This window comes from Schistocerca serialis, chromosome 12 (assembly GCF_023864345.2).
Source record: "Schistocerca serialis cubense isolate TAMUIC-IGC-003099 chromosome 12, iqSchSeri2.2, whole genome shotgun sequence".
Classification (NCBI taxonomy): Eukaryota; Metazoa; Arthropoda; class Insecta; order Orthoptera; family Acrididae; genus Schistocerca; species Schistocerca serialis.
The window spans coordinates 15,983,430-16,011,240 of NC_064649.1; the positions used below are offsets into that span (position 1 = coordinate 15,983,430).

Sequence of the window (27,811 nt, forward strand, 5' to 3'; positions counted from 1 at the left end):
AGTGCTCATAGTAATGTGACTGGGGAGTGTATTTATAATGTGACTTTTCTTTTTTAAAAAGATATGACAATATTTTGTGAGTGCACTTTATACATTTTGGATGGCAAATGCGCGTTCAGTATGAGAAGTTACATAACAGATCTGTGAGCCTCTCCGCCTCCCCCCTCTCCCATGCCTCATCCCCCTCCCACCTCCCCCTTCCTCAGGCTGCAGAGTGTGTAACGTGCAACTGTTTTCTTCTTGTTCTTTTCAGTCTGCCCTGAAGGCTATTATGGTGATCATTGCATGGAACTGTGTGAATGCAAGAATGAGAACTTCACTTGTCATCCAGTCGACGGTTGTGTGTGCCGGCAATCATTCACAGGTAAGCGTCCATCTGTTAACTTCTGATAATTTCCTTCCTAACAATAGTCCATCTCATTTTGTGTATATATAGTTCCTGGATTTCATATATGTTTCTATCTTTTCTTTGTTCTCATTTGTCTTTTGAGTACTGCTCCTTATTTTTAATTTTTTCTCTGTTCATATCTGTCAAAACATGGTACTTTTTTCTCAGAAGGTTTTCCATTATTTCTTATTCTTGGATATTTTTTATTTACAGATTTTATTTGGTTTCTGTGATTCATGTTGTTGAATATTGTTTTTTACAAAATTTGTGGAATAATCACTATGCCTGACATGTCCTCGCATCCAAAAAGGATCAACATCCAAGTTTGTGTCCAGTACAATGCATAGGCTTTGGTAAATTTTTCTTATTACTACCCATTTTCTATCTAGCTTTCGTCTATATTTCATTGATCATGTTTTACATGAAAATCCATTCAATGCCCAAAGTTTGTACATCTATTGTTACATTTATTATCTGAGGCACAAAACACTCCTTTTGTTGTATTGATTCTTCCTCCTCCTGTTGATATTTCTTGTAAACTTCTAATAAGACATTCCAGCTTTCTTACTATCTCTGTTTTCCTTATTCATATTAGAACGTATTTAGCTGTATTTTTAAAAATATGTAAACTAAAATTTTGTTGCTATGCTTTATAATTGTTCTTTTTAGATTTTCTGGCAGTACTGTTGTTAATCACCTGCAGAAGCTGACCGTTTGACTTCATGCCATTCAGTATCTGATCTATTTCTATGATTTCAAGCTCTGAAGTCTAAATCCATCCTTATAATTTTTTTCTGACATGAATGTATCTTCCAAGTTTCACAAATGTATTATGCCAAGATCACATGGTTATCACAAACATTCATGTTAGCAGTTTTAGGATATTATTGCCATCTTCTGATGTGGTAGTTAATCCACAAACAGTTTTGCCAAGATGAATCAATCCAAGATATATGCATACTGAGCACTCTGAAAATGGTTGAAAATATATCCATGAAATGTTCGTCGTCACATGGTAAAAAAGAGGCTGAAATTAAAATATTGGCATGGGTCCATTCTCACACATATGTGCGCTTTTTATATAGGACTTATGGAAGTGAGGGGCACAGAAAATTGGGATTGTCTACTTGCTGGAGTTGACAGTAAACAAATGGAAACACAAGGCCAATACTACATCTACATGTAAATCCATACTCTGTAATCTGGTGGATGGTACCTATACCCTTGCTAGTCATGTCATGTCCTGTCCTGTTCCACTCACAAAAAGAGTGAGGGAAAAGCAACTGTCTCTGTGCCTCTATATGAGCCCTAATTCTTCTATTTTACCTTTTTGGTCCTTATGCACAATGTTTGTTGAATGCAACAGAATCATTCTGCAGTCAGCTTCAAATGCTGGAATGTCTCATTCCTTCCAGGGATTCCTATTTGAATTCCCAAAGCATGTCTGTAACATTTGCATGTTGTCAGAAACAAATCTAGGTACCTGCCTCTGAATTGCTCTGATGTCTTCATTTAATCTGACCTGGTATCTATCCCAAATACTTCAGCAGTACTCAAGAATAGGTCACACTAACTTCCTATATGTGGTCGCCTCTACAGATGAACCACACTTTCCTAGAAATCTGCTAAAAATCGAAGCTGACCATTTATCTTCCTGCCACCATGCTTACAAGTTCATCCCATATCATATTGCTTTGCAACATTATGCCCAGATATTTAAATGTCACGAGTGTGTCAAGGAGAACACTGTTAATGCTGTATCCAAACATTACAGATTTGTTTGTTCTACTTATCTGCATTAACTTAAATTTTTCTACATTAACAGCCAGCTGCCATTCAGCACACCAACTAGAAATTTTAGCTAGGTCATCTTGTATCAACAGTCACTTACCTTCCTGTGCACCACATCAGAATCATGTAACAACCACAGATTGCTGCCTCCCTGTCTGCCAGATCATTTATGTATATAGAAAACAGGAAAAGTCCTGGTGCACTCCTGATGATGCCCTTCCTTCTGATTAACATGTGCTATCGAGGACAACATACTAGATTCTATAACTTAAAAAGTCTTCGAGCCATTTGCACATCTGTGAACCATCTCCATATGCTCGTATCTTAACAGCCTGCAGTGGGGCACCATGTCATATGTTTTCTAGAACTCTAGAAATATGAAATCTGCCTATTGCCTTTCATCCATACCTTGCTGTATATGATGTGAGAAAAGGGCAAGCTTAGTTCTGCACAAGTGAGGCTTTCTAAACCCATGCTGATTCATGGACATCAGCTTCTCAGTCTCTGTTCTGTTATCCTAAGTTCTCCACAGATAAGTAGCATGTCTACCTTCTCTCCATTGGTGTATGTTGCTGTCACACAAACGTTTTAACAGAAGATGGCTAACTGAATAAACAGTGTGCATTTGTCTTGTGTTTCCATTCATTTGTCAGCACCAGCAATTGTAAGAGTTAGGTTATCCTGGGCTCTGGCCCTGTGTGCTAGATCAGGAAGGATAAAGTCTGTTTTACGTTTCAGTTTTAGTAATACAATGCTTCTGTGTGTGATTAGGACTCACTCTCAGAGCGTTCCGTACAAACTTTATATGCATATAGACAGTTCCATCAGTCCCATGAATTAGAATCTCAACTATTTTTGCCTGTTATTGACATTGATGCTAGTAAGATATCAGATCCATGAATTCCAGGACTTTCAAGAATGGTCTAATTTAAATTTGAAGTTGGGTAGTGAATGAGAAAATAAATATTTATTAGTCTGACATAATTACAAATTAACAATCTTTTTCTTTACTTGTACTGTGAAACTTTGCTTCTTGCCAAATTTTGTGACTCCAGAGCAAACTGTAGATTTGAACATGTCAGTTAGGGAGTATCAAAATATGAGACATAAATAGCAATAGCCATAGCTTTTGATTGCATGGACTTAGATCTTGACATTCTTTTGCCACAAAGGGACTGAAGACCTCATATGTAACATAAATATCAACTTGATATAGCGACTCACTCCAGAAAAAAAGGATTTTTGCTAATCGGACAAACAGATGGGCAACAAAGTGATCCTACGAGGGTTCCATTTTTACAGACTGAGGTACAGAACCCTGAAAACATTCTGCTATTCATATTTTTGTGGCAAAGCAAACAAAGTTATGAGAAAGGGAATTATGCTGGTTAATGTCCCCCTGTTAGCTAAACATTGTTTGCTTGATTAATATTTTATTTTGCTTCTGGACAAAAGATTGTTTAGGATGTTCAGGATAAACAGGACGTCCTATAGAATCTGATCAAGTGAAATGTGTTCACACCAGCACTGGCACTTCACAAGCTCTGCACACTGTTGGATAGTGGTGGCCTATTTCACAGACAACAGCATCCTTTCCCCTTTCTTGTCAGAGCCACTAGAAAAGTGTATCAGTAGCATTATCTTGGTAACCTGACACACACATTCACATTTTCCAGAGAACGTGACAAACTGTTGTGAATATGATAAGTGTGACAACTGGACAGAACTGTATGGTAAATCAATTGCTGCTTTACCCATCAGGTCCCGACTGTGACATCCCACTGAGCCAGCAGCAGGAGCAGGAGATAGTCAGCTACAGGGGCATCATGGCCGGCATCGTCACATTGCTCATTCTGGTCGCCGTCACAGTTGGGCTGCTCTTCTACTTCCAGCGGCGTGTCCACAACCTGAAGACTGAGATTGCACAAGTGCAGTACAATGCGGACCCACAGAGAGCGCCAGGTGAGGGAGGCAGTACTTTGTGTCCATGTGGGCCACAGTCTCAGTTATATTTTGCTAAACTAAAGTCTGAAAACCTTCTGAGAATTTTTAACAACATTTTCCCTTGCATTTTTCTTCTGATAAATCATTCATGATCCTATGAACTTACATATGTCACTATTTATGAACAGAGGTTGCAGGGAGGCATACTAACCAATCCCTCTTTCCTAGCTGTAGGAATTAATAGCATTGCTTAACCAAATTAGTGGGGCAAAGGAGGCACAAGTTGCTACTGGACATGGAATCATCAGCATCTGTGATGAATTCAGACATTGTGGAAGCTACAAAGCTGAGCACACCACATTGCAAGTTGAGTGGAATAGGGGGGCATAATTTATACTTGCCGGGACCAGCACTTCCGGATTTTTAGGAAGGATAGAGGAATTTCTGGGCTTGTGTGGAAGGGTTACTTTCATGTTGGCAATGACTACAGCATGATGCTAGGACTGGATTTCCTGATTAAGAAGAATCACTCCGAAACCAAAGTCAAATGACGCTTATTGGAGGTTAACGGGGTGTCGTTCAATTCGGGGGAAACAGCCAAAAGGTTTCGTTTGGAGCCAGGTGTAGACATTTAAGCTGTGAGTGCGTCCACGGGGACAGAGTGTAACAAGTTATGGGGAAGCTACTCATGGTAGACATCACAAACAATTTCCCTGTCAATACCTTATGTGTAGTGCTGCCACAAAAGGAAAATTAGGAGGGTTGTGTTTCATGTGCTGGAATGTGATATGGAGACAGGGGCTCTATGGCACTCTGGTAGTAATGGTTGGGGTAGATAGTTTTGGAACAGTAGATGTAATGTTATCTAAAGCAGTCACAGCATGCCAAACCACATGACAGCTGGGTGTGTGGGCTGAGGTATGGTCTGTCTTGGCTCTTCCTGGAAACACTTGTTCATTTCACTCAGAATTGCAGTGTGGCAATTTTTGGGTGCAAAAAATCTTTTCAGTTGGGCAGAACCATGGTGCGGTGTCACCAGTGGTTACCCTCCTTTATTATTGTATGATGTGAATATTATTAACATGCAAGTGCCTGGTAGCAAAAAAAGAGGCAGTCTAACGAGATGTCTTCGCAAGCCTATAAAATTGAATGGAAATGACAGAAGAGAGGGAAGAGAGCTCTCAGTATCTATTATGCAGTTGCATAATTGACAGTACTAGAAATTTACTGTGAAACAAAACCAGAATACCGTACAGAAAGGATTCAAAGATTTAGTTGACAATGAAAGAACAAAAAATTACTATGATTGGCAGATGACAGTTATTGATCTGTGCATCAAGGAGCACTTAGTGCTAAATTTGCTGGCATGGATCACCTGAAGACATTGGTGGTACAAGTAGTAAAATTTCTGAAGCTGCAAACATTGTTCCTTTGTCAGTTGGAACAGTTTTCAATGGAAATGAGTGAAAGCGGTGGAGAAGTTGTATATTACTGCATAATACATTGGTTAAGTCAAGGGGATTGCCTGGAATATTTTTTTAATTTAAAACCTGCTATTATTGAATTTATAAAGGAAGAAGGAGAAAATTAGAACATCAAGAATGGATGGCAAACCTTTCAATTAAGTGGACGTGACTGCCCATAGTAAGACTGGCCACGTGAGACAACTTACTTCTGATGTGATGGGGGTGCGTTAAAAAGAAAATCACATTGTAGAAGGGACAAATTCTGACAAATAGTCCAGATCCCTCAGGTCACTGGTATTAGAGAATTTATGATGTTTGAAGAATCCATTTTGGTCTTGAAAGAATTGAAAGGATAATTTTCTAAAAGTTTTGAGGATAATGTCAGTCTAACATCTGTTTTTGAGCCAGTTTGACATTTTAGTTGAAAATGCTCTTGTGCAAGTCCAAATTCACTGGTTGATCTGCAGTGTAATTTCCATTTTAAAGACAAAACCTTATACGTTAAAAATTTCTATTACATCTACATTGTTTTCCTCACACAGAGTTTCCATATCTCCATAGTGATGTGCTTTTTTGTGAGAGGTATTTTATGTGCATGTGTGCCTTTTTTTCAATTATGGAACTAAGTAAGTCATGATTACATGGTGATCTGTGTGCAAAAATCTGTGAAATTGTTTGTGTCTGACTGTGTGCCAACATTTGCACCAGGCAAAAATTAAATTTTGTATTCAGAATGCCAAAAACACGTACATAGTGCTGAAAATTTGTATTGTTTGTGATATTTGTTGTTGAGAAATGTGAAATATAAAATGGTGTCATTGTCATGTAACATGACATGTTTGCAGTTTCCCTATCTTGCCCTCCTCCCTCTCAGACAGCATACCGTGATTGTGCCGGAAATGTGCATCTAGGCTGAGTGCTATGGTACTTGTCCCAGGACATTGCTCATGGGCCAAATTTGTGGCTGCCCCTGATCTAAAGAATTAGTGATGGCTAATTCAGAGGTTTTATGGGAAGAGAATTTGGACAGTTTTACTGCATTGCATGGAAAATTAGCTAATTTAGAGCGGGTGGTTATAAAAAACATAGAAGTGTTACTGGTAGAATACAAAGACTTGTTTACCTGCCTCAGGCTTCATCAGTGACTCTAGTATCACAACACAAAATCTAAATTGACCTCCAACTGCTGATGAGGGAATTTATTAGCCAACAGTTATTGAAGAAAAGTGTCCATGGTGTATACTAGTAGTGATTGTACTAAACAAGAGGATTTTTGCAACAAAAGCCTGTTGGTATATTGTGATTACAGATACCTGAGTAAATGAACAATTACACGTTACATTATAAAAACAGAATATAACTAAAGACAATGCAGATACTTTGCAATTATGGCTTTATGGAGTGGATCCATCTACTCTGTGGTGGTATACCTGAATAAAAAAAAAACTTTCAGGGTTTCTGTTCAAAATTACATATGTATGATATCTGTACAATGTTTGGTTCTTGTGCAATAAATAATTGAAAGTGTTCTCGAACTTTATGTACACCCTGTTTTAAGCTGCTGTGTGGTGTTTACCTCATGTGATAGACCTTGAAATTATTGTTTCACTTTCCATTTCCTCAAGCATATTTGAAGATAAATTCATACAATTTCAAAATTGATCATTGTAACAAAATACCATAACTAAAACAACTTCATAGATATTCCAATAACAGTATGCTAGGATAGTTTCTTGTTCTGTTACGTGTCTGTCAGCAGTATTAAGATTTTTGCCTCATGACGGTAAATTGTTGCCAGCCATTTTGTGTCTCATATTTTTAAAAACTTGTGAATAAAACATGTTTGATATTATACTAAAGATATATTTTATACCTTTTCTTCTCAAACAGAAAATTATGAATCAGGCAAAGAATGGTGCTCACATACTATAGTAATAGAATGCATGCAATTTTTCACTTTTTTTGTGTTTTGTGTCTGGTACTGGCATCATAAAACAAAATAGTCAACATGATTTGTTGGCATTCCTCTGATGTCATTTTCCCATTGCTATGCTTGTCTCCCTGGATCTGATGTTCTGGGTGATTGCACTACATTATTCCTGAACAAATTGATCCTCCAACCATTTTTTTCTCTTTTATTAAATAATACAATGAGTTGTGCCATTGTTGGTTTGTGACCTTGTCTGTTCCCATGTTACAAGGCAAAGTGCAGTACCAGTGTCATACAAGTAAAATAGTCATTTATCTGCAGACAGACACAACATCGACAATCCGCTGTATTCGTACCAGATGAGTCCATCCACAGTGAAAGATGGAGCTGGATCTCTCCTGAACAATGTGCACCAGATTCACAATGACTTTGGCTACAAGTACAACAAAACCAAGATCCAGCCGCAAAAACAGGGACGTGAGGGATGCACCATTGACAATGAAGATTCGGGCAGCTGCACAGGTAACAACCTCTCTGTTTCTAGGTTCTTTCAATATGATTCTGTCGTTTATTTTCTTCTTAGTAATTTTCTACTGGGTCACTATCATAGAATTTAGTATTGTGCTAAAAGACAGACATTTACAGTTTATTAAATAAGTGTTAATAATACATTCTATTGCTGCTGGAATTAATGGGAGTTACCGTGCCCACACTTTCGGTGGGTTGTCATATTACCACGGACCATCTCATCTCACCACACCACACAGAAGCTTAGTGCCACCACACACATGCGTGCACACACACTATTATGAATACAATCAAGATTTGTCATTTCATATCATTAATATCAAATTATTTATTAGTCACATAAATCTGATTATAGTTAAAAACATAACACTTAATGGGATCGCGTTGTGTATGTCACAATACTTGGCAGAATCTTCAAATGAGCTGTTAGTACACAGCCTTTTCATGATAACTTATTGATTGTCAGAGAAACAACTCTCAACCACTTTTTGAAGATATTTTGTTTCAAATAACTCGGCAATACACTGAAAGATATTATACTGTACATTTATATTCTTTTGGCAAAATTGTTTCATTTCTTTATCCATAATTTCTAATTGTTGGATCACAAACACGCATTGTTGCATTTACAGCAGTTTTACTTACTTTTTGTAACATATGTTTTTATTTAATAGTAGTTTGTATGCAGGATGAATCACCTAAAACTTGCACCACAAATATTGTGGAAGTGGAAAGTAATATTGCTGTTTGATTGTCACAGAATGGATTGGTAGTCACAGACTTATTTTGTCACTTCAAAGTATAACACTGTATACTGTCATGAACACACTAAAAGTAGAGTAAATAATAATATCAGTGGGGTTTGTTGAGGGATTATAGTGCAAGTCGTTTATGAGATATTGTATTTTGAAAAGTTCTAAATCTATCTAAATTAGCTGTCAAAGTTGACTGGTAAATTGTTAAAACCAATCCTCCTCTTACAAGATATGATACAATGGTAATTATAGTGGTTCCATGCAATTGTATTCATAACACTGACTGCATCATAACATTGATTTGTACTAATGAATGTTTGGTTACATTATAATGGCTTTACATGAATGTTCATTCTTACAGCTGTTGTAACGCTTTATGTGCAACAGTTCTAGTTTTAACTCTCCAAATAGTTCAGCAGTGTTCATGGAACAGACCTTCACTCAGTCATCATAAGATTCCATCAGCCATAGTCAACAGCTGCAGTAGGTCTGATTCACAATTGTTGTTAATCAGCATTTTCAATACAGTAATAATTTTGTCAATACATTTATGCAACAGAGGAATGGTGAATTTTCTTTAGACAACCTACTCACCAATGTTGTAAACTGAAATGTGTCTACAGTTTAATATCAAATCTATTTCCTTTTTCTCTAATTTATCTTAATTACATTACTTTATTTTATTCTTTTCTGAATGAAGAAGCACTCTTAACATTAGACTGTCAGTTTGTTTTTCTTTTGGTGGACCAATACATCTTTCAAGTATCACATGGTGTATCCAAATGAATAGGCAACTTGATTCTAAACTTGCATACTAATTTTATGTATGTGGTAGGAATTTTAATATTTATACATTTACTTTTATTTGATATAATGACATGAGAAGCTCTGACTGACAGGTTCACTTACAGCCTTATGTTTGTTGTAATGTTACACAAGTTTTGTCAATTTATTTGACTGGTGATACAAGGGGGATGAAACTTAAGAAGGGACTTTGGGTAACATCACCCTGGTTCACTGCCAAACCATGTGGAGCACACATCATTTTCTTGCTAAGTAATTTAAAGTCGTCCACACTGTTTTTGTTTCATAGTAAACAGATGATGGTTTCATTGCATTGTTTTTCTGATTTTTACTTCTTGTGTCTATTGCACTCTTTGAATTGTATTGTAAATGTGTTACTCCTACTCTGTCTGATTTTTGCTCACACCTGTAGTATTGGGTGGGATGAATGATTCCACATTTGGTAACAGCAGATGGAGGCAGTGGCCGTGAGTATGCGAGTTTTGCTTGTGTGAATATGTATGTGCTTTATATCTCCGAACATGGTCATAAGCTTAAATCGACATAAAAGTTTTCTGGGTATGGTACCGCGTCATGATGTAAAAAACTACTTATCCTGGAGAAAAACCAACGTTTCAGCGGCCTTCCTATGGGTCTAATGGTGCGTTCTAGCTATGCAGTGTCCTTTATATTTTGTTGTTAGTGTTCACTGTGCATGCCATTACGTCAAGGTAGTTAGTTTCATTGGTCATTTAAGGAAGATGGAACTTTATTTTAATAGGGTGATGCAGTGGAGGGAGAATGTAACCTCTGTTGTCTATCGGCTCTTGTGTTATGTGCCACGATTGGTGGTCACTGTCGAATGAGAAGTTGGCTGCTGGATGTCGGCCGCGCGGCGGCAGTTACTTGCCAGTAGTGCTCGTGCCTCATGTTGACAGTGTGATCTGTTGGGCTCTGATTGCTGGCAGCCAAGGAGGGGCAAGCCTGAGTCCATCCTCCCTGTTCATGTTGTTAGGGTGTTTTAAGTATTTCGATAGCCTCTTTGATTTTGCGTTTCATCATAATTGGCTGCTAGGCCAACACACAGGCTTCACTGAATTTTATTTCTTTTCTGCAGTCTTGGTGATATTCTGCCACTCCGGATTTGTTGTGTTGTTCTAGACGAATATAATGCTCGTGTTCCTGAAGTTGGGTTGCTATTTGCCTACCAGTCCCCCTGATGTATGCCTCTCCACATTCGCATTCCACCTTGTAAACGCCTGCAGTGTGTAATGCATCCACCTTGTCCTTAGTGGAGCCTAGCATGTCCTGGATCCTGCGACCACTATAGAAGACGGGCTGCACCCCAACGCAGTGAAGGTGTTTGCCTATTCGGTCAGTAACATTTTTCACATAAGGTAAGCGCACTGTTGGCTGCAGTTTGTCTATTTCTTGCTTATCTTTGTTACTTGTGTTCATTGACAAGGCTGTGTGGATCTGCTCAAGACTGTAGCCATTGGCTACAAATGTTGTGCGTAGCCTTTTAAGCTCAGGTGTGATGTTTTGAGCATCATTTAGGCACTGCGCACGCATTGCTAAAGAACGGATGACAAGAGTTCTTCTGTGCTGGGTGATGGTAGGATTGGGCATGCAGATACCTGCCTGTATGACTAGGCTTGCGATATACTCTGTGCCCCAGTGTGCCCTCCATTCTCCTGTATACTTTGACGTCTAGCAATGGAATTGCACCATTCTTTTCTACTTTGAGCGTGAACTGTATCTTTCCATGCTTATTGTTCAAATATTCGTGAAACTTGTGTTGCTCCGTTTCACCATGAGGCCATATAGCGAACATGTCATCCAGGTATCTGAACCAGCAACGTGTGTGTGTAAAGGAGCAGAACTGAGGGCTGTTGCTTCAAAGGCTTCCATGAATACGTTGGCTGCCAGGGGAGACCCCATTGCTACCCTGTCTGTCTGCTCGCAGTATTTTCCTTTCCAAGGCTACGGAAAAGAAATAAAATCAGCGAAACCTGTGTGTTGGCCAAGCAGCCAGTTATGACAAAACGCAAAATCAGAGAGACCATCAAAATACTTAAACACCCTAATAACATGAATAGGGAGGACAGACTCAGGCTTTCCCCATCTTAGCTGCCAGCAATCAGAACCCAACTGACCGCACTGTCAACACGAGGCACGAGCACTACTGGCAATTAAGTGCCGCCGTGTGGCTAACGTCCAGCAGTTGATAAAACACACACACGTCTGCAGTCTCGGAGAGCTGAGTGTAGTTTCTGCTCTCTGAGACTTCAGACGTGTGTGCAAGTTGAGTAGCAGTCCATCATTTTCATAATGTGTTTTTGTTTCATATAAAACACAAGCTACTTTCATCACATGATTTTCTGCAGGCTCATATTTGTTCCTGCTTACAAATCCACGTGTGAACTGCTAGGTTTTATCACATTGTAAGTAGATTGCTTGTATTCTACCTTATTTTTGTGATTCTTCAGTTTCTCCTGGTGTATTTGTTGCTCGAACAGTCCACGGATATACTGCCGGTTCATCGTATCCAATGGGCACAATATTTCAGCGATCAGATATGTCGCCATCGTCATGTGCGCTGACGAACTGAGCTCCTGAGGGCGGGTGGCCGATTTAAATCCCCTCCCCCCCTGGGCTGCTCTCTTCGCCAACCACATCCGCGCGCCGGCGGTCACGAAGACGTGGGCATCGGAATCTGTCATAGCGTCGATGTGCTTGCTACGTTCACCCTGGTCGCCAATTTGTACTTCTTAATTACATTCAGTGCCGGGTCCCAAGCCTTGCTGAGATTGTAGCTGCAATCTCGGTTGATAATATCTTCCCTGGTGCGAATTTCGATAGCCTCCCTTATATCGCTGTCCCAATATTTAGAGGTCTGAGCCAGGATCTTAGTACACTCATAATCCATCTCGTGTTTCTCGGACAAACAGTGCTCTGCTACCGCCGACTTATTGGGATATTTCAGTTGAGTGTACCTTTGATGTTCTTGGCAACGATCTTCGATGGTGCGTACTGTCTGTCCAATATAAGTCTTCCCACACTCACAGGGAATTTGGTATATGCCGGCCTTCCTCAAACCGAGGTCATCTTTCGCACTTCCCGGTAATGCCCGTGTTTTATTGGGTGGGCAGAAGACAGTTTTAACTCGGTGTTTCTTTAATATATGGCCGATTTTTCCCTGATAGTGCACCATTGTACGGAATAAAGGCAGTGGCTACCTCTTCTTCCGTCTCCACAGGTTGTGCTGTGGTGGTGGGACGGAGAGCGCATCTGATTTGCCATTCTGAGTACCCGTTTTTTCGGAATGTGGTTTTGAGGTGTTCCAGTTCCTGGGGCAGATTCTCTGCGTCTGAGATGCTGCGTGCCCTGTGTACTAGTGTTTTTAGTACTCCATTCCTCTGAGAAGGGTGGTGGCAGCTGTCTGTATGCAGGTACAGGTCAGTGTGCGTTTTCTTCCTGTACACACCGTGGCTCAGGGTACCATCAGCTCTTCTCTTGACCATGACATCCAGGAATGGTAACCTTCCTTCTGCTTTGGTCTTCATAGTGAATTTGATGTTTGGATGTATGGAGTTTAGGTGTGTAAGGAAATCCAGGAACTTGTCCCTATCATGGGGCCAGATGACGAACGTGTCAGTGACATAACAGAAGAAACAAGTAGGTTTCCAATTCGATGATGCTCGAAGTGCTCCATTTACAAATTCGCGACCACTGGTAGAGTGCGCTGCCCATTGCAACTCCATCCGTTTGCTCATAGTATTCCCCTTTAAACAGAAAATACGTTGAGGTCAAGACATGCCTAAAGCGTTTGGTGGTCTTCTCGTCAAATTTCTGCCCAATAAGCTCGACTGACTCTCATAGAGGCACCCTGGTGAATAGTGAAACCACGTCGAAGTCCACTAGGATATCAGTGTCTTTCAGTCTGAAGTTGTCGAGACATTCCACGGAATTTCGGATATGGTGAGGGCATTTACCTACATAGGGGCTAAGTAATTCAGCCAGATATTTTTCCAGCAAGTAAGTAGGTGCCCTAATGTTGCTGACAATGGGGTGCATAGGTACCCCCTCTCTGTGGACCTTAGGGAGTACATAAAGTCTTGGTGGTACAGGTCCTTGAGGTGACAATTTCTTTTTCTTGGCGTCCCCCTCTGGTAGATCCACGTCCTTGAGTAGAGCCTTGGTCTTGTTCTCCACCTTCTTCATAGGGTCAGCGTTGATCTTTCTGCAGGAGTCGTCTTCTAGCAGGTGCTGCATCTTCTCAATGTAGTCCTTGCGGGAAAGAACAACAGTGGCATTGCCTTTGTCAGCAGGTAAGATAACAATCTCAGAGCACTCTCTTAGGTCCCGAATGGCCACCCTCTCTCTACTGGTAATGTTAGTCTTTGTAGGTTTAGTTCTGGTCAGAGCCCGGCAGGTTTCCTGATGCACTTCTTCTGCTGCTTCAGGTGGTAATCGTGCTGCAACCTGTTCCACCGTCGTGAACCTAGGGGTGGGAGCAAAGTTGAGTCCCTTCTCCAGAACCGAAACCGCCTCATGAGACAGCTCCATGTCAGTGAGATTGATGATCATCTTGCATGGTGCCTCCAGCGATGGTTTATCCGAGAGACATGAGAATTTTGAAATCTGACATCCAGTGGCCTTTTTATGAGCAGAATCGGCTGTCGTCCAGGTAACACCATCCACCCAGTCCCAGGTCCACGAATTAAACTGATTGGTCGGTTTAAGATGAAGTTTAAATAGTTACTGGGAGTTGTATTCAAGGCTGCGGCGAGTAAAGTGCACCATCTCACGTACCAAGGCAAGGCTGGCCCATCTCTTAACTCTCTTGGCTGACACAGAATCAATGTGATGCGTGACCACAGCAAAGTTCAGCACAATCTACTTGGTATGACATCACTTCAGGAATGCAAGAGCACTCAGCAAACGGCATCTTCGGTGGCGCAGCTTGTCGAGTTTCTTCATGCTGCAATACATCTCCTCCCTGTAAAGGTATATGATGTGATTCTTCAGTTTCTCCCGGCGTATTTGTTGCTCGAACAGTCCACGGGTATACTGTACATGAGATGGATTATGAGCATACCAAGATCCTGGCTTGGACCTCTAAATATTGGGACAGCGTTATAAGGGAGGCTATCGAAATTCGCACCAGGGAAGACCTTATAAACCGAGATTCCAGCTACAATCTCACCAAGGCTTGGGACCCGGCATTGAATGTAATTAAGAATACTCTCAGCAAGAAGTTCGAACTGGCAACCAGGGCGGACGTAGCAAGCACATTGACGCTACGACAGATTCTGGCGCGCGGGCGCGGGCGGCGAAGAGAGCGGCCCGCGGGGGGAGGGGATTTAAATTGGCCACCCGCCCTCAGGAGCTCAGTTCATCAGTGCACCTGACGATGGCAACATGTCTGATCGCCGAAATATTGTGCCTGTTGGACACTATGAACCGGCAGTATAGCTGTGGACTGTTTGAGCTACCTTATTTTTGTTTGTGTCCATTTTCCATACTTTCTTGCATTTAATGGAAAAAACTGAAATTTTCATTGGATTGGGAGGATTATTCTAGTACATCAATTTTTGCTCAAATTTAGTGTTTGTAGTACCTATCCTTAATGTGTGAAAAAATATGTGTAGCTGCTGTTGCATTTTTTAGTATGTGCAAGCAAGAGTTCTCTAGTCATTGAGACTACAAAGCATAGTCAGCAGCAAGTAGCAACAGTATTCAAAACAGAATTGCAAGTCATTCAGTGACAAGATGTAAAAAAGCCTGCTAGTGTAGAGTTCTCCAGTGAATATGAGAAAGTACAGAAAAATGGTGTGAACATAAGTAAAGTAGAATATGAGCAATGTACATAAAATGCATTTAAATCGAATAGTTCACACGCAGGTTTGTAAGCAGGAAAAATATATGTGAACCCACAGAAAAGCATGCGGCAAAACAAATAGGGGATCATTTACCCCAAAAAATGTTATGGAACAGTGCGGTACATACAAAATGTTGTAATCAGGAATGCAATGTGATGAAACCATCTTTTATGTCATGTCATGTCAGATGATTGTTGGATTTTGACATCTGCTTAGGTGCAGTCATCCCCACATGATAATGACCACACGATCAAATCTGCAATATTGGGATTTATAAATAAACAAATTTACAGTCAGAAGGTGACCATAATGTCATTTACAAACTCTTACATGAGTGTAAGTCTCAACTATGAGAAGTTAATCTTTGTTTTTTGATTGAGATTTCATGAATATATTACCTTGTCAGTCACAAAAATGTTTCCAAGCATGCATTAGTCACTAAACTACAAAGCCCTCCAATAAAGTATAAACGAAAAATATTATCATCTAATACTCATATTCTGTTTGCAAAGTTTGTATGATTACTGACTCAGTTTGTGCCCTTCTACAACATGTTCTTCATTTATAATGTGACACTCTGGTGACATTCAATGTCAAGGCCATCTTCCTTATTTATAGTGTTTCTGTTAACTGTGTTGGTAAAACCCTGAGGATAGTCTTGCAAAATTGAAATTGTATGGTTCCAATAAAGAATAGAAACATAAAACTGTGCTGTATCATGATTTTTCAAAGAATTACTTACATATCATCACATCACATATTCTTTACTCTGTATTATCACGTATTTCTTATTGTTGCTGGGAATGTCTGATTTTGAACTCAAGTAAAACGCTAGGTGATTACAACTGAAGTGTAGCTACTCAGGGAGGTCCAGTGTGGGCTGTGATTACCGTATGGCAGTGAAACTTGGCATATACACTAATGGGATAATGCAGAACCAATTTACATTGGCGAAAAAATTTATTTCAATTTTTGCCACCAGGTGTAAATCTGATGCCATACAGCATTTTGTCGACATCTCCAATGCTCATATTGAACAATTTGTGTAAGAAAAGAAGTGCTTAATAATAAAATGATGATTATGCCCTTCTGTCTTGTTTCAACTTTTCTGCTCATGTCCTGTCCCTAATCCACTTCATGTTGAAACATTTCTATACATCTTTCTTGCATTCACAGTGACAGATTTGTGCTAAGTGACCAAAATTGGAACTAATTTTTTTCCAGAGTAAATCAGTTCTGCATTTACACATTAGAATATCTACCAAGTTTTGCTGCCACATAATAAGTATAGTGCACACTGGACCTCTGTGAGTAGCTGCATTTGAATAATAATCACCAGGACTAGAGTGTTAAATTTTTCTTTAAAATCATTTATTTGCAAGATACTACCCATGAATCTGTTGGATTGGGCCTAATTACTAGTATGTCTCAACCTTACACTAACTAAATCATTATGAGACAACATGCATCGTAATGGTGTTTCACTCTTGTAACAGGCCTGTGTTGGCTGCAAATTGGATATAATATTCTGAAGTGTGGAATTATGACATGGTTTTTCAAAATATAGACTGTAAATATGCTTCATTGAGTTTTCACAGTTGTATGATACACTGTTACATGAAGTAATGAATATGGATAATAATATGTTTCAGGTGCCAACACACTATCATATGACTATCCAGTGTTGACGAAGAACAATGATGCAGTTACAAGTAACCCCAATGTGAATGTTTACCACAGTATTGAAGATCTGCATGTTTATGATGAAATTAAACAGAAAGGAGGTCAAGGTAAGAAGATACATTTATCTCTTAATGCCATACTTGCTTACTTAGAGCAAATCACTTATTTTTAATTGCCAATTATCACGGTTTATTGAAGAATTTCTTCTCTCAATCTCCCACATGTAATTAGGCTAAACACATTCTCATATTAATGTGCCAAATCAGCATTTTTGTAGCAGGAATGTGAATTAGGAGGTATTTGACATAACTTGTTGTCAAGTTGCAAGAATGTCGTATTTTTTAGTCAAGTGCTGTTCCTGTCAGGAAACAACTGGAAAAGTTCTGGATGTTCTTTCTGTGAACAAGCTGTTTATAGCATATATTAGGCATGGAATTACTGAAAAACAATGCATCATGAATTTTTTTGAAGTTACAATTAAGACAAGTTTAGGATTCTGTATATTTATAAGGGTTGTTCACTCAATGAATATTATGCAGTCTTCAAAATTAATGGTCATATGAGGAACCGAAGCTTTTGACACTGCTGACTAGAACACAGATTTAAAATTCTGAAGCTAACGGTGATAAGATACAGGGAGCAAAAGGTAGTGTACAACTTGTGCAGAAAGCAGGTTGCCATTACAAGAGTCAAAGGACATGAAAGGGAAGCAGTAGCTGAAAAGGAAGAGAGACAGGGTTGCAGCCTATCCCAAATGTTATTCAGTCTGTGCACTGAGCAGGCAGTAAAGGAGACCAAAAACAAATTTGGAAAGGGACTTACAGGCCAGCGAAAAAGAGATTAAAAATTGTATTATGACTGTGAAGACCAAGGATGAAGGGCAGCTGAATGGTATTGGTAATATCTTGTAAGGAGTTTATAATATATGCATCAATTAACGTTGTTCTAAAATGTAGTAGGTTAGGAAACGAGACACAAAAAGTAGTAAATGAGCAATAAAGTAGCTGACAATGGCAGAAGTAGAGAGTATATAAAGGGTGTCCTATAAGGAATGCAGTTTTTAAATTGAGCACCTCTTTCAGTTTGTTAGGCTGCCGTACGTGAAATTTAAGCGACTGTTATCTGACGATATTGCGATTACTGATTGTCATTGAGTTGGCATTTGTGTGTATTGTTATCATCTAAAATGGTGTGATACATGATGGATCAACAATCCAGATTTTGAAAGTGGATTTCAAGTACAGTGAATGCCATGCAGAAACCATTTGAAGACTGTGTGTAACTTTTGGTAGCTGAAATGTGCTTACTGTGTCAATGGTGCAGAGACTGGTAAGGAAATTTGAAGATACAGGATTGACAGAAAACATAAAATCACCTGGATGCCCTCATTCTTAGCAATCGGTAGGGAATGTCTCAGTCATCAGCGAGAGTGTCGCTACAGGTGCAGTAAAGTGAATTCACCGCCATTCTCAACAGTGAGCCCTTCTAAGATGCAATTTGCATTGAATTTTAACAAAACTTTTATTATCCAAACAACACGTGAGCTGAGTCCAATGCACCATTTGAAGTGACAAGAATTCGATAGTGATTTTCATAAAAAAAATAATCTTCTGTGACTAGGCTCATTCCAGCTTAAGCAAGATTGGAAAAGCAGTGACGTGACTGGTGAGTGTTATTGTCTGATGATAACACAGTTTTATGGCTGTAATTGCAAGGGCAAGAATTGAATGTGAATGTGAAATGATGCCATTCCTTTTACAGTTACTTGATGCACAATGTGCTCTTCGTGATGTAAAACAACTGCCCTGGCCAACCAGATCCCTCACCATTTGAACATATATGGAACATGATGAACTGGGAACATACTTTTGCCAAATTGCAACAATAGGCTCAAGATGCTTTGCGGCAGTGTATCACAGGATGCCATTTACCACCTTTATGATCATCTGTGTATGTGAATACAGAATTGCATTACCATCAGAATGTGGTATGCATTGTAGTGATGTGATGGGACACCCTTCACTGTGACATGTGTTTCATTTGACCTGAATTTGTTGTACAATGATGTCACATCATGTTCAATAAAATGACCATTTCTTGGAGGGTGTCGCATTTTCCTTTTTCAGCAGAGTACATGGTATGAATTTCATTGTTACCTGTCTAGTTTAGTAAATAAATCACCTTCCATGATAAGGATCTCTATATTTGCTTAATTTCTGTTTATTTTTGTTACTAAGTATACACTACTGGTCAAAAATATTCGATCACCTATGAAAAAATCTGTATACTTTATTTTACAAAATAAAAATTCTCTCTCTCTCTGTCATTAAGTTCAATACAATATGGTTTAGATTTTAGCCTCTTACCTTTCTTGCTGCACAGACTATTGGCATTCTAGAGACAAAATTTTGTAACATTTTTGCAGAGATTACAATCCAACACATCTATAAATTATTCCATAGATGACCTCAGTTCTCTGATCTTCCTGTCAAGTTCATACCACCGAGCAAGGTGGCGCAGTGGTTAGCACACTGCACTCACATGCGTGAGGATGACAGTTCAGTCCCGCGTTCGGCCATCTCGATTTAGGTTTTCCGTGATTTCCCAAAATCGCTTCAGGCAAATGCCGCAATGGTTCCTGTGAAAGGGCACAGCCGACTTCCGTCCCCATCCTTCCCCAATCTGAGCTCCTGCTCCATCTCTAATAACCTCATTGTCAACGGGATGTTAAACACTAATCTCCTCCCTCCCCCATGTTCATCCTGTAAGTGTTCAATGGGATTTAAGTGAGGTGGCTGACTTGACCACATCATATGCTTCAGTTTCATTGACTTACCCTCTGCACAATTTAGAAGTCTGTTTGGGATCATTGTCTTGCTGCAGGACAACATACAACTAATGTGTCTCCTGCCAGATTGAACTGCATTGTTGATCAGTATCTTGTGATATACTTCCTTCTTTAATGTTCCATTAATTCTCACTAGAAAACCGACTCAATCACCCACAAAACATCCCCACACCACAATCGACACTCCACCAATGGCATTACACAATGACTTCATATGTTCTCTACGAAGTCAATGAGTAAAAATTCAACAATGGCTTCCAAATTTCAAACTTGATTCATCTTGGACCATTGCTGCACTCTCCAGTTTTTATGTTGCTGTGCCCATTGCAATCAGTTCAGCATCTTTTGTTTGAGTAATATAGGTTTTTTGGCTGCTATCCATCCATTTAAGTCATGCTCATGTAAGTGGCATTGCTCTACTGAGACAAGGATTGGAGCTGCTTGCATATTGTCTACTTTGTAGTTAATTTCAGGTGCAGCAAGAGTCCTCATGTTTACTCTGTACACATAGGAACTAATCTTTGCTTTATGATGTTGCTCCGGGTCTTTCAGAATGTCAAACACTTGCCTTGGCACCAGTTTGCTTCAACTGGAGCAATGTATACATCACTGTAGGTTTGGCTAAGCCAAATTTATGTTACTATTGTCTTGCTAGGATAGTCTTTGTGATGCAGAGCTACAATTACAGCATTTTTTTCAGTTCCAACCTCCTCTTTCCATCTCACTAGGAGGTGATACAGTATGAACTTGATCAGGTATACAAACTCACTACTAGATGCACACAATGTACTATCAGCTCATTGCTACTAAGACAGCAGAAGAAATGAGGCCTATTTAAATGGAACCTTCTTAGGTAAAGACCATCAGTGTAGTGGAAACTCATCAGCACCCCTCTAGGTGGACATTGATTGGATACATGACAGAGGAGCTTAGTCTTTGCATGTTTATACTTGTTTTACTATCAGAACAGGTTTATGATCGAATATTCAAAACAAAATCCCTGTTTTTAACACAAATCAACAGCTGTGATCGAAAACTTTAGATCGGTAGTGTAACTGTCAAAACATTTTTTCACTTTTGCATATAAAATTCACAGACATGGAGTATGATCACCTGGACCACAAGAGAGCAGCAAGCTCATTGAAACCGAACTACCACAGGATGACCAAAGCTCTTGGACCGCGAAAAGATCAAAATGCTCCTGACAGCCAGCCTTCCAAGTCATCGGCCTGAGTGTGGGCATATCTCAAGGGCTGAAGTAGCATGTAAGCAGTTTTATAGTGACCCCAACATAAACTGCTTCTAAATGTCATAAATGTAATTCTGTGATTGCAATTGCAACTTCTGTAAGATATCTGTTTCATCTGATACGAAAGATTAGAATGTACGCCACTTACTACTAGCAGAGACATTCTGCTAATTTTCAGTGTTCGCTCAGTCAAGATAATTGTAACTGAATTTGTAGAGAATTGACTAAACACAGGGATCATATTGAGTTGCTACAGCTGTCAAACTTAATAAAATGATAATGTAAAGCATACAAGAGGTAAATCACATCCAAGTAAGTTCCTTATCAGTGTGTGAATGTGTATTTCTTGAGTGATGTTTTCAAAGTTTCATTTTGCACTTGTAACTGGGAAAAAAGCCCTAAATATACCATAATGAGGAATCTCCTCTTTATAACAATCTCTAATTTCATAATAAGTTTCTGCTGCTGAATCATGTCCCATCTTTGTAGTGTCAAAATGTTTCATCTTCAAAATTTGAATTCAGAATATTTTCATGTGCTTTGGGAAGGTGCAAATGTCACAACTGGTGTCCCTAAAAATGTTGGTATTATAATTGCCAATTCAGAGACATGGTTATTCAGTTCAAATGATTGGGAAAAACCCACAATTGGATACAAAGCTGAAATATAAATGAGTGAGAGAACCTACAGTTGCTCATTGGATTACACTCTGTCTGCTATTGCTATATTTCCAGTTCCCCTCATCATATGAGTGGTTAATTTTCTGCATTCAGTTACAGTTATCATGGTACAACTTGTTACATTGAAGCATGAAAATTACCGCAAGACAGTTAAGGTCACAGGGAACATGGGATTAGTATCTCTGACATGAACCGAAATGATTCCAAGCAAGCTACCCTGGGAACTCATTAATACTAAACAGGGTGTACTGCTTGGAGCATCTGACAAATTGTGCAGGGTCAGAAACACAAACATTTTACAGAAAGAGTACAAGATGTGGTGAACATTTTGTCTACAATCTAGTATATTGAACTGTTATGGGTGAAATGGTGTACAACAAAAAGTAGATGTTGCTCGTGTGTTTGCTTTATTTGCTAGTTCAGGGAGTGCATTTACAGTAACCAGGAATGAATGTTTGTGGCTTTTGGTGAGTTTCCTTGCCTGTATGAGAAGAACTGTTGCTAAAGAAATAATTTATTTTATTTTTCCAAATGTGCTTTAAAGCAAAAAATGATACATATTAATACATATATTGACTGCATTATAAGGGTAACTAATGATAATGGTTGTTCATACATTCCAGACTACATATGGGGTACAATAACAAGAAAGGGTAGGTGCTGTGTAAAATGGTATTGGCTGCTAAACATTTACATGTAATGCTGTGTAATTCAGGATCAAGAACCTGTGTGAAAAAATGTTTGTGTCTCCTTTTTTTTTTTATATTTTAAAGTTGAAGTGACTGAACCTCTTGTGGCAATAGCTGAAACAAGCTGGCAATAAATCTAAATGAAATATATATAATTTTTACTGTTCATACAAAAGATAACATGTTTAATAAAGAATGCTGTTTTTATGCTGTATTCTATGTATTTTATTATGTATATTGACACGTTCCACATCTGAGTGACTTGCTCACATGTACAGATCTATGGAACAAGTATATAAATAAATAAATAAATAAATAAACAATACTATAAAGAATTCTATGCCGTGTCTTACAATAACATTAAAATAAAATTTAAATACCTAAATGTTGGAGTTACTATAGCCAGTACTTTCTGCAACACATCAAATAGAGCTTTTTGTTAGTTACCATTGTATGTTTCAGCAACATGTTAACAAGCCTGCCACTCCTACCATACATTTATATAAGGTGTACATAAATTCCGGGAACACTTTCAAGTAATTACTGCATAAGAACTAAACATTGTACAGATGTCATACATATTTCATTTTGAAGGTAAACTACGAAAGTTTGTAAAAAAACATTTGATATGTGAACCATGAGTGACCCAGCAGATGTCAATATGGTAATAAAATTCCTTCCATACCCATCCCAGTATGGCAATATAGACTGTGGCAGTCGCTTCCTGTATTCACTCCCGGAGCTCTACTACATCACATGGTAGAGGCAGCACATACACCAGATCTTTAATGTGTCCTCACAGAAAAAAGTCACACAGAGTGAGATCAGGGAGGCCATTTCATGAAACAGCTGTCCTCTTCTGTTGCATGGCCAATCCATTGGTGCGGCAGCTCTGTGTTCTGGTACCCACAAACTTCATGATGAAAAAGGGGTGGAGCCCCATCCTGCTGAAAGATGAATGGTGAGTTCAATTTCATTTGAAGTATCAGCCATTGCTGCAAAACATCAAAGTAGGAATAGCCAGTAACAGTGCTCTCAGTGAAGAAGAATGGCCTGTACAGTTTTCGATGTGACAAGGCACAAAAAACATTTACCTTTGGGGAATCGCACTCAAATACAATGCATTTGTGTGGATGCTTTGTACCCCAGATTTGACAATTATGCCTGTTCACTTTCCCATTACTGTGAAAAGTGGCTTCATCACTAAAAATTAAGCAATCAACAATGCCATCCCCATCCTCATTCAATTGTTGCAAATGTGAACAAAACTCAAAACGCTTGTCTTTGCTGTTGTCATTGAGCTCCTGCTCTAGCTCCAATTTGAATAGTTTCGTAGACACTTCTGTTGCATGACTTTCCACACTCATTGGAGCCACTTCGAGTTCACAGGATGCACGGACTCCTTACGAATGTCTCTCGTACGCACTTCACATTCACTTCACTCACACCGGGATGTCTGCTTCTCTTTGCCGGGCACAAGCAAACTCTCGTGACGAATTTGTTGTGCCAGTGGTAAATGGCCTACCTTGTTGGTGGCTTCTTACCGTACTTGGTTCTAAAAAGCTGTAGCACAGGTTTTTGTTGAACTCCAACACACAGGAAGCTCGCTCCACCCCTGAACTTGCCATGTTTGCAACTAACGCTGACTATCAGCAAATTACCAAATTACGCTGTGGCGGTATGCATGGATGGGGGGGGGGGGGGGGGGGGGGGGACTTTGAGGGTTCTTTTCAAAATAACATATGTATGATATCTGTACAATTTTTGGTTCTTATGCAATAAATATTTGAAAGTGTTCCTGGACTTTATGTAAACCCTGTATTTTTTGATACAATGAAAAATCATAAGATGTTCTCAAAATTAGAAATATCCATAATGTAACCATATGTACAAATGAATGTAAAATGACTCATTCCACATCACTACGATCTATCATACAGAATGATCCATAGAACATGTAACCTACTAACTTTGATTAGATGACTGATGCATTTAATGATGATGACTCACTCTGAAGTCATTTGCCTGTATTCTCTCTGTCACCAAAAAGGGAGATAATACTATTAGTTTGTCCTTTCAGTCATCACATGAAACTTAAAATAATATTGATATGAATGATCATCAAAAAGAAAAGAAATTTTATCGTTCCAGGGACCTTTACAAGTCTCAACCAACTATGCTGTATACATGCTGACTGAAGAGATGAATGAAAATTTGCACGAAGGCTCAGATTTGAACCCAGATTCTCTACTCACTAGGCAGATGCACGAACCACTACACCACCCTGGCACAGTGGCTTTGCACAACTGCACTGTTTGCCCTAGCATGCCTCACTCCAAAATCCTGTTCACACCTCAGTCCACTTATTCCCACAAAACACAAACAGCACCACAGAGGTTGTCAAACTCTAATGGAATAGCACCTCAGTTTTGAATGAAATGGCGATTCCTCTCTGGATATGTTGTTGTTGTGGTCTTCAGTCCTGAGACTGGTTTGATGCAGCTCAGCATGCTACTCTATCGTGTGCAAGCTTCTTCATCTCCCAGTACTTACTGCAACCTACATCCTTCTGAATCTGCTTAGTGTACTCATCTCTTGGTCTCCCTCTATGATTTTTGCCCTCCAATGCTAAATTTGTGATCCCTTGTTGCCTCAGAACATGTCCTACCAACAGGTCCCTTCTTCTCGTCAAGTTGTGCCACAAACTCCTCTTCTCCCCAATTCTATTCAATACCTCCTCATTAGTTATGTGATCTACCCATCTAATCTTCAGTATTCTTCTGTAGCACCACATTTCTAAAGCTTCTATTCTCTTCTTGTCCAAACTATTTATCGTCCATGATTCACTTCCATACATGGCTACACTCCATACAAATGCTTTCAGAAATGACGTCCTCACACTTAAATCTATACTCGATGTTAACAAATTTCTCTTCTTCAGAAACGCTTTCCTTGCCATTGCCAGTCTACATTTTATATCCTCTCTACTTCGACCATCATCAGTTATTTTGCTCCCCAAATAGCAAAACTCCTTTACTACTTTAAGTGTCTCATTTCCTAATCTAATTCCCTCAGCATGACCCGACTTAATTTGACTACATTCCATTATCATCATTTTGCTTTTGGTGATGTTTATCTTATATCCTCCTTTCAAGACACTGTCCATTCTGTTCAACTGCTTTTCCAAGTCCTTTGCTGTCTCTGACAGAATTACAATGTCATCAGCGAACCTCAAAGTTTTTATTTCTTCTCCATGGATTTTAATACCTACTCCGAATTTTTCTTTTGTTTCCTTTACTGCTTGCTCAATACACAGATTGAATAACATCGGGGAGAGGCTACAACCCTGTCTCACTCCCTTCCCAACCACTGCTTCCCTTTCATGCCCCTCGACTCTTATAACTGCCATCTGGTTTCTGTACAAATTGTAAATAGCCTTTCCTTGTAATTTACCCGTGCCACCTTTAGAATTTGAAAGAGAGTATTCCAGTAAACATTGTCAAAAGCTTCCTCCAAGTCTACAAATGCTAAAAACATAGGTTTGCCTTTTCTTAATCTTTCTTCTAAGATAAGTCGTAGGGTCAGTATTGCCTCACGTGTTCCAATATTTCTATGGAATCCAAACTGATCTTCCCCAAGGTTGGCTTCTACTAGTTTTTCCATTCGTCTGTATAGAATTCACGTTAGTATTTTGCAGCTGTGGCTTATTAAACTGATTGTTCGGTGATTTTCACATCTGTCAACATCTCCTTTCTTTGGGATTGGAATTATTATATTCTTCTTGTAGTCTGAGGGTATTTCGTCTGTCTCATACATCTTGCTCACCAGATGGTAGAGTTTTGTCAGGACTGGCTCTCCCAAGGCCGTCAGTAGTTTTAATGGAATGTTGTCTACTCCTGGGGCCTTGTTTCGACTCAGGTCTTTCAGTGCTCTGTCAAACTCTTCATGCAGTATTGTATCTCCCATTTCATCTTCATCTACATTCTCTTCCATTTCCAGAATATTGTCCTCAAGTACGTCGCCCTTGTATAGACCCTCGTTATACTCCTTCCACCTTTCTGCTTTCCCTTCTTTGCTTAGAACTGGGTTTCCATCTGAGCTCTTGATAGTCATACAAGTGGCTCTCTTTTCTCCAAAGGTCTCTTTAATTTTCCTGTAGGCAGTATGTATCTTACCCCTAGTGAGGTAACCCTCTACATCCGTACATTCGTCCTCTAGCCATCCCTGCTTAGACATTTTGCACTTCCTGTCGATCTCATTTTTGAGATGTTTGTATTCCTTTTTGCCTGCTTCATTTACTGCATTTTTATATTTTCTCCTTTCATCAATTAAATTCAATATTTCTTCTGTTATCCAAGGATTTCTACTAGCCCTCATCTTTTTACCTACTTGATCGTCTGCTGCCTTCACTACTTCATCCCTCAGAGCTACCCATTCTTTTTCTACTGTATTTCTTTCCCCCATTTGTGACAATTGTTGCCTTATGCTCTCCCTGAAACTCTGTACAACCTCTGGTTTAGTCAGTTTGTCCAGGTCCCATCTCCTTAAATTCCCACCTTTTTGCAGTTTCTTCAGTTTTAATCTACAGTTCATAACCAATAGTGTGTGGTCAGACTCCACATCTGCCCCTGGAAATGTCTTAGCATTATATAATCTATCTGATACCTTCTAGTATTTCCAGGATTCTTCCAATTGTACAACCTTCTTCTTTGATTCTTGAACCAAGTGTTAGCTATGATTAAGTTATGCTCCGTACAAAATTCTACCAGACGGCTTCCTCTTTCATTTCTTTCCCCCAATCCATATTCACCTACTGTCTTTCCTTCTTTCCCTTTTCCTACTCTCGAATTCCAGTCATCCATGACTATTAAATTTTCGTCTCCCTTCACTACCTGAATAATTTCTTTTATCTCATCATACATTTCATCAATTTCTTCATCATCTGCAGAGCTAGTTGGCATATAAACTTGTACTACTGTAGTAGGTGTGGGCTTCGTGTCTATCTTGGCCACAATAATGCGTTCACTATGCTTTTTGTAGTAGCTTACCCGCACTCCTATTTTTTTATTCATTATTAAACCTACTCCTGCATTACCCCTATTTGATTTTGTATTTATAACCCTGTATTCGCCTGACCAGAAGTCTTGTTCCTCCTGCCACCGAACTTCACTAATTCCCACTATATCTAACTT

At 39.3% G+C, this 27,811-nt stretch overlaps 1 protein-coding gene across 1 annotated transcript in view; it reads left to right on the forward strand.

Annotated features, from left to right (window-relative positions):
* Positions 1–21,234, forward strand: part of LOC126428354 (protein draper-like) — a 216,633-nt gene extending 195,399 nt beyond the window's left edge. The window contains exons 16-20 of the mRNA XM_050090285.1: positions 254–364; positions 3,941–4,141; positions 7,841–8,041; positions 17,123–17,260; positions 21,098–21,234. Of these exons, the coding sequence (XP_049946242.1) occupies positions 254–364; positions 3,941–4,141; positions 7,841–8,041; positions 17,123–17,260; positions 21,098–21,234 (788 nt within the window). The remainder of the gene's footprint in view (positions 1–253; positions 365–3,940; positions 4,142–7,840; positions 8,042–17,122; positions 17,261–21,097) is intronic.
* Positions 21,235–27,811: the final 6,577 nt, after the last annotated feature.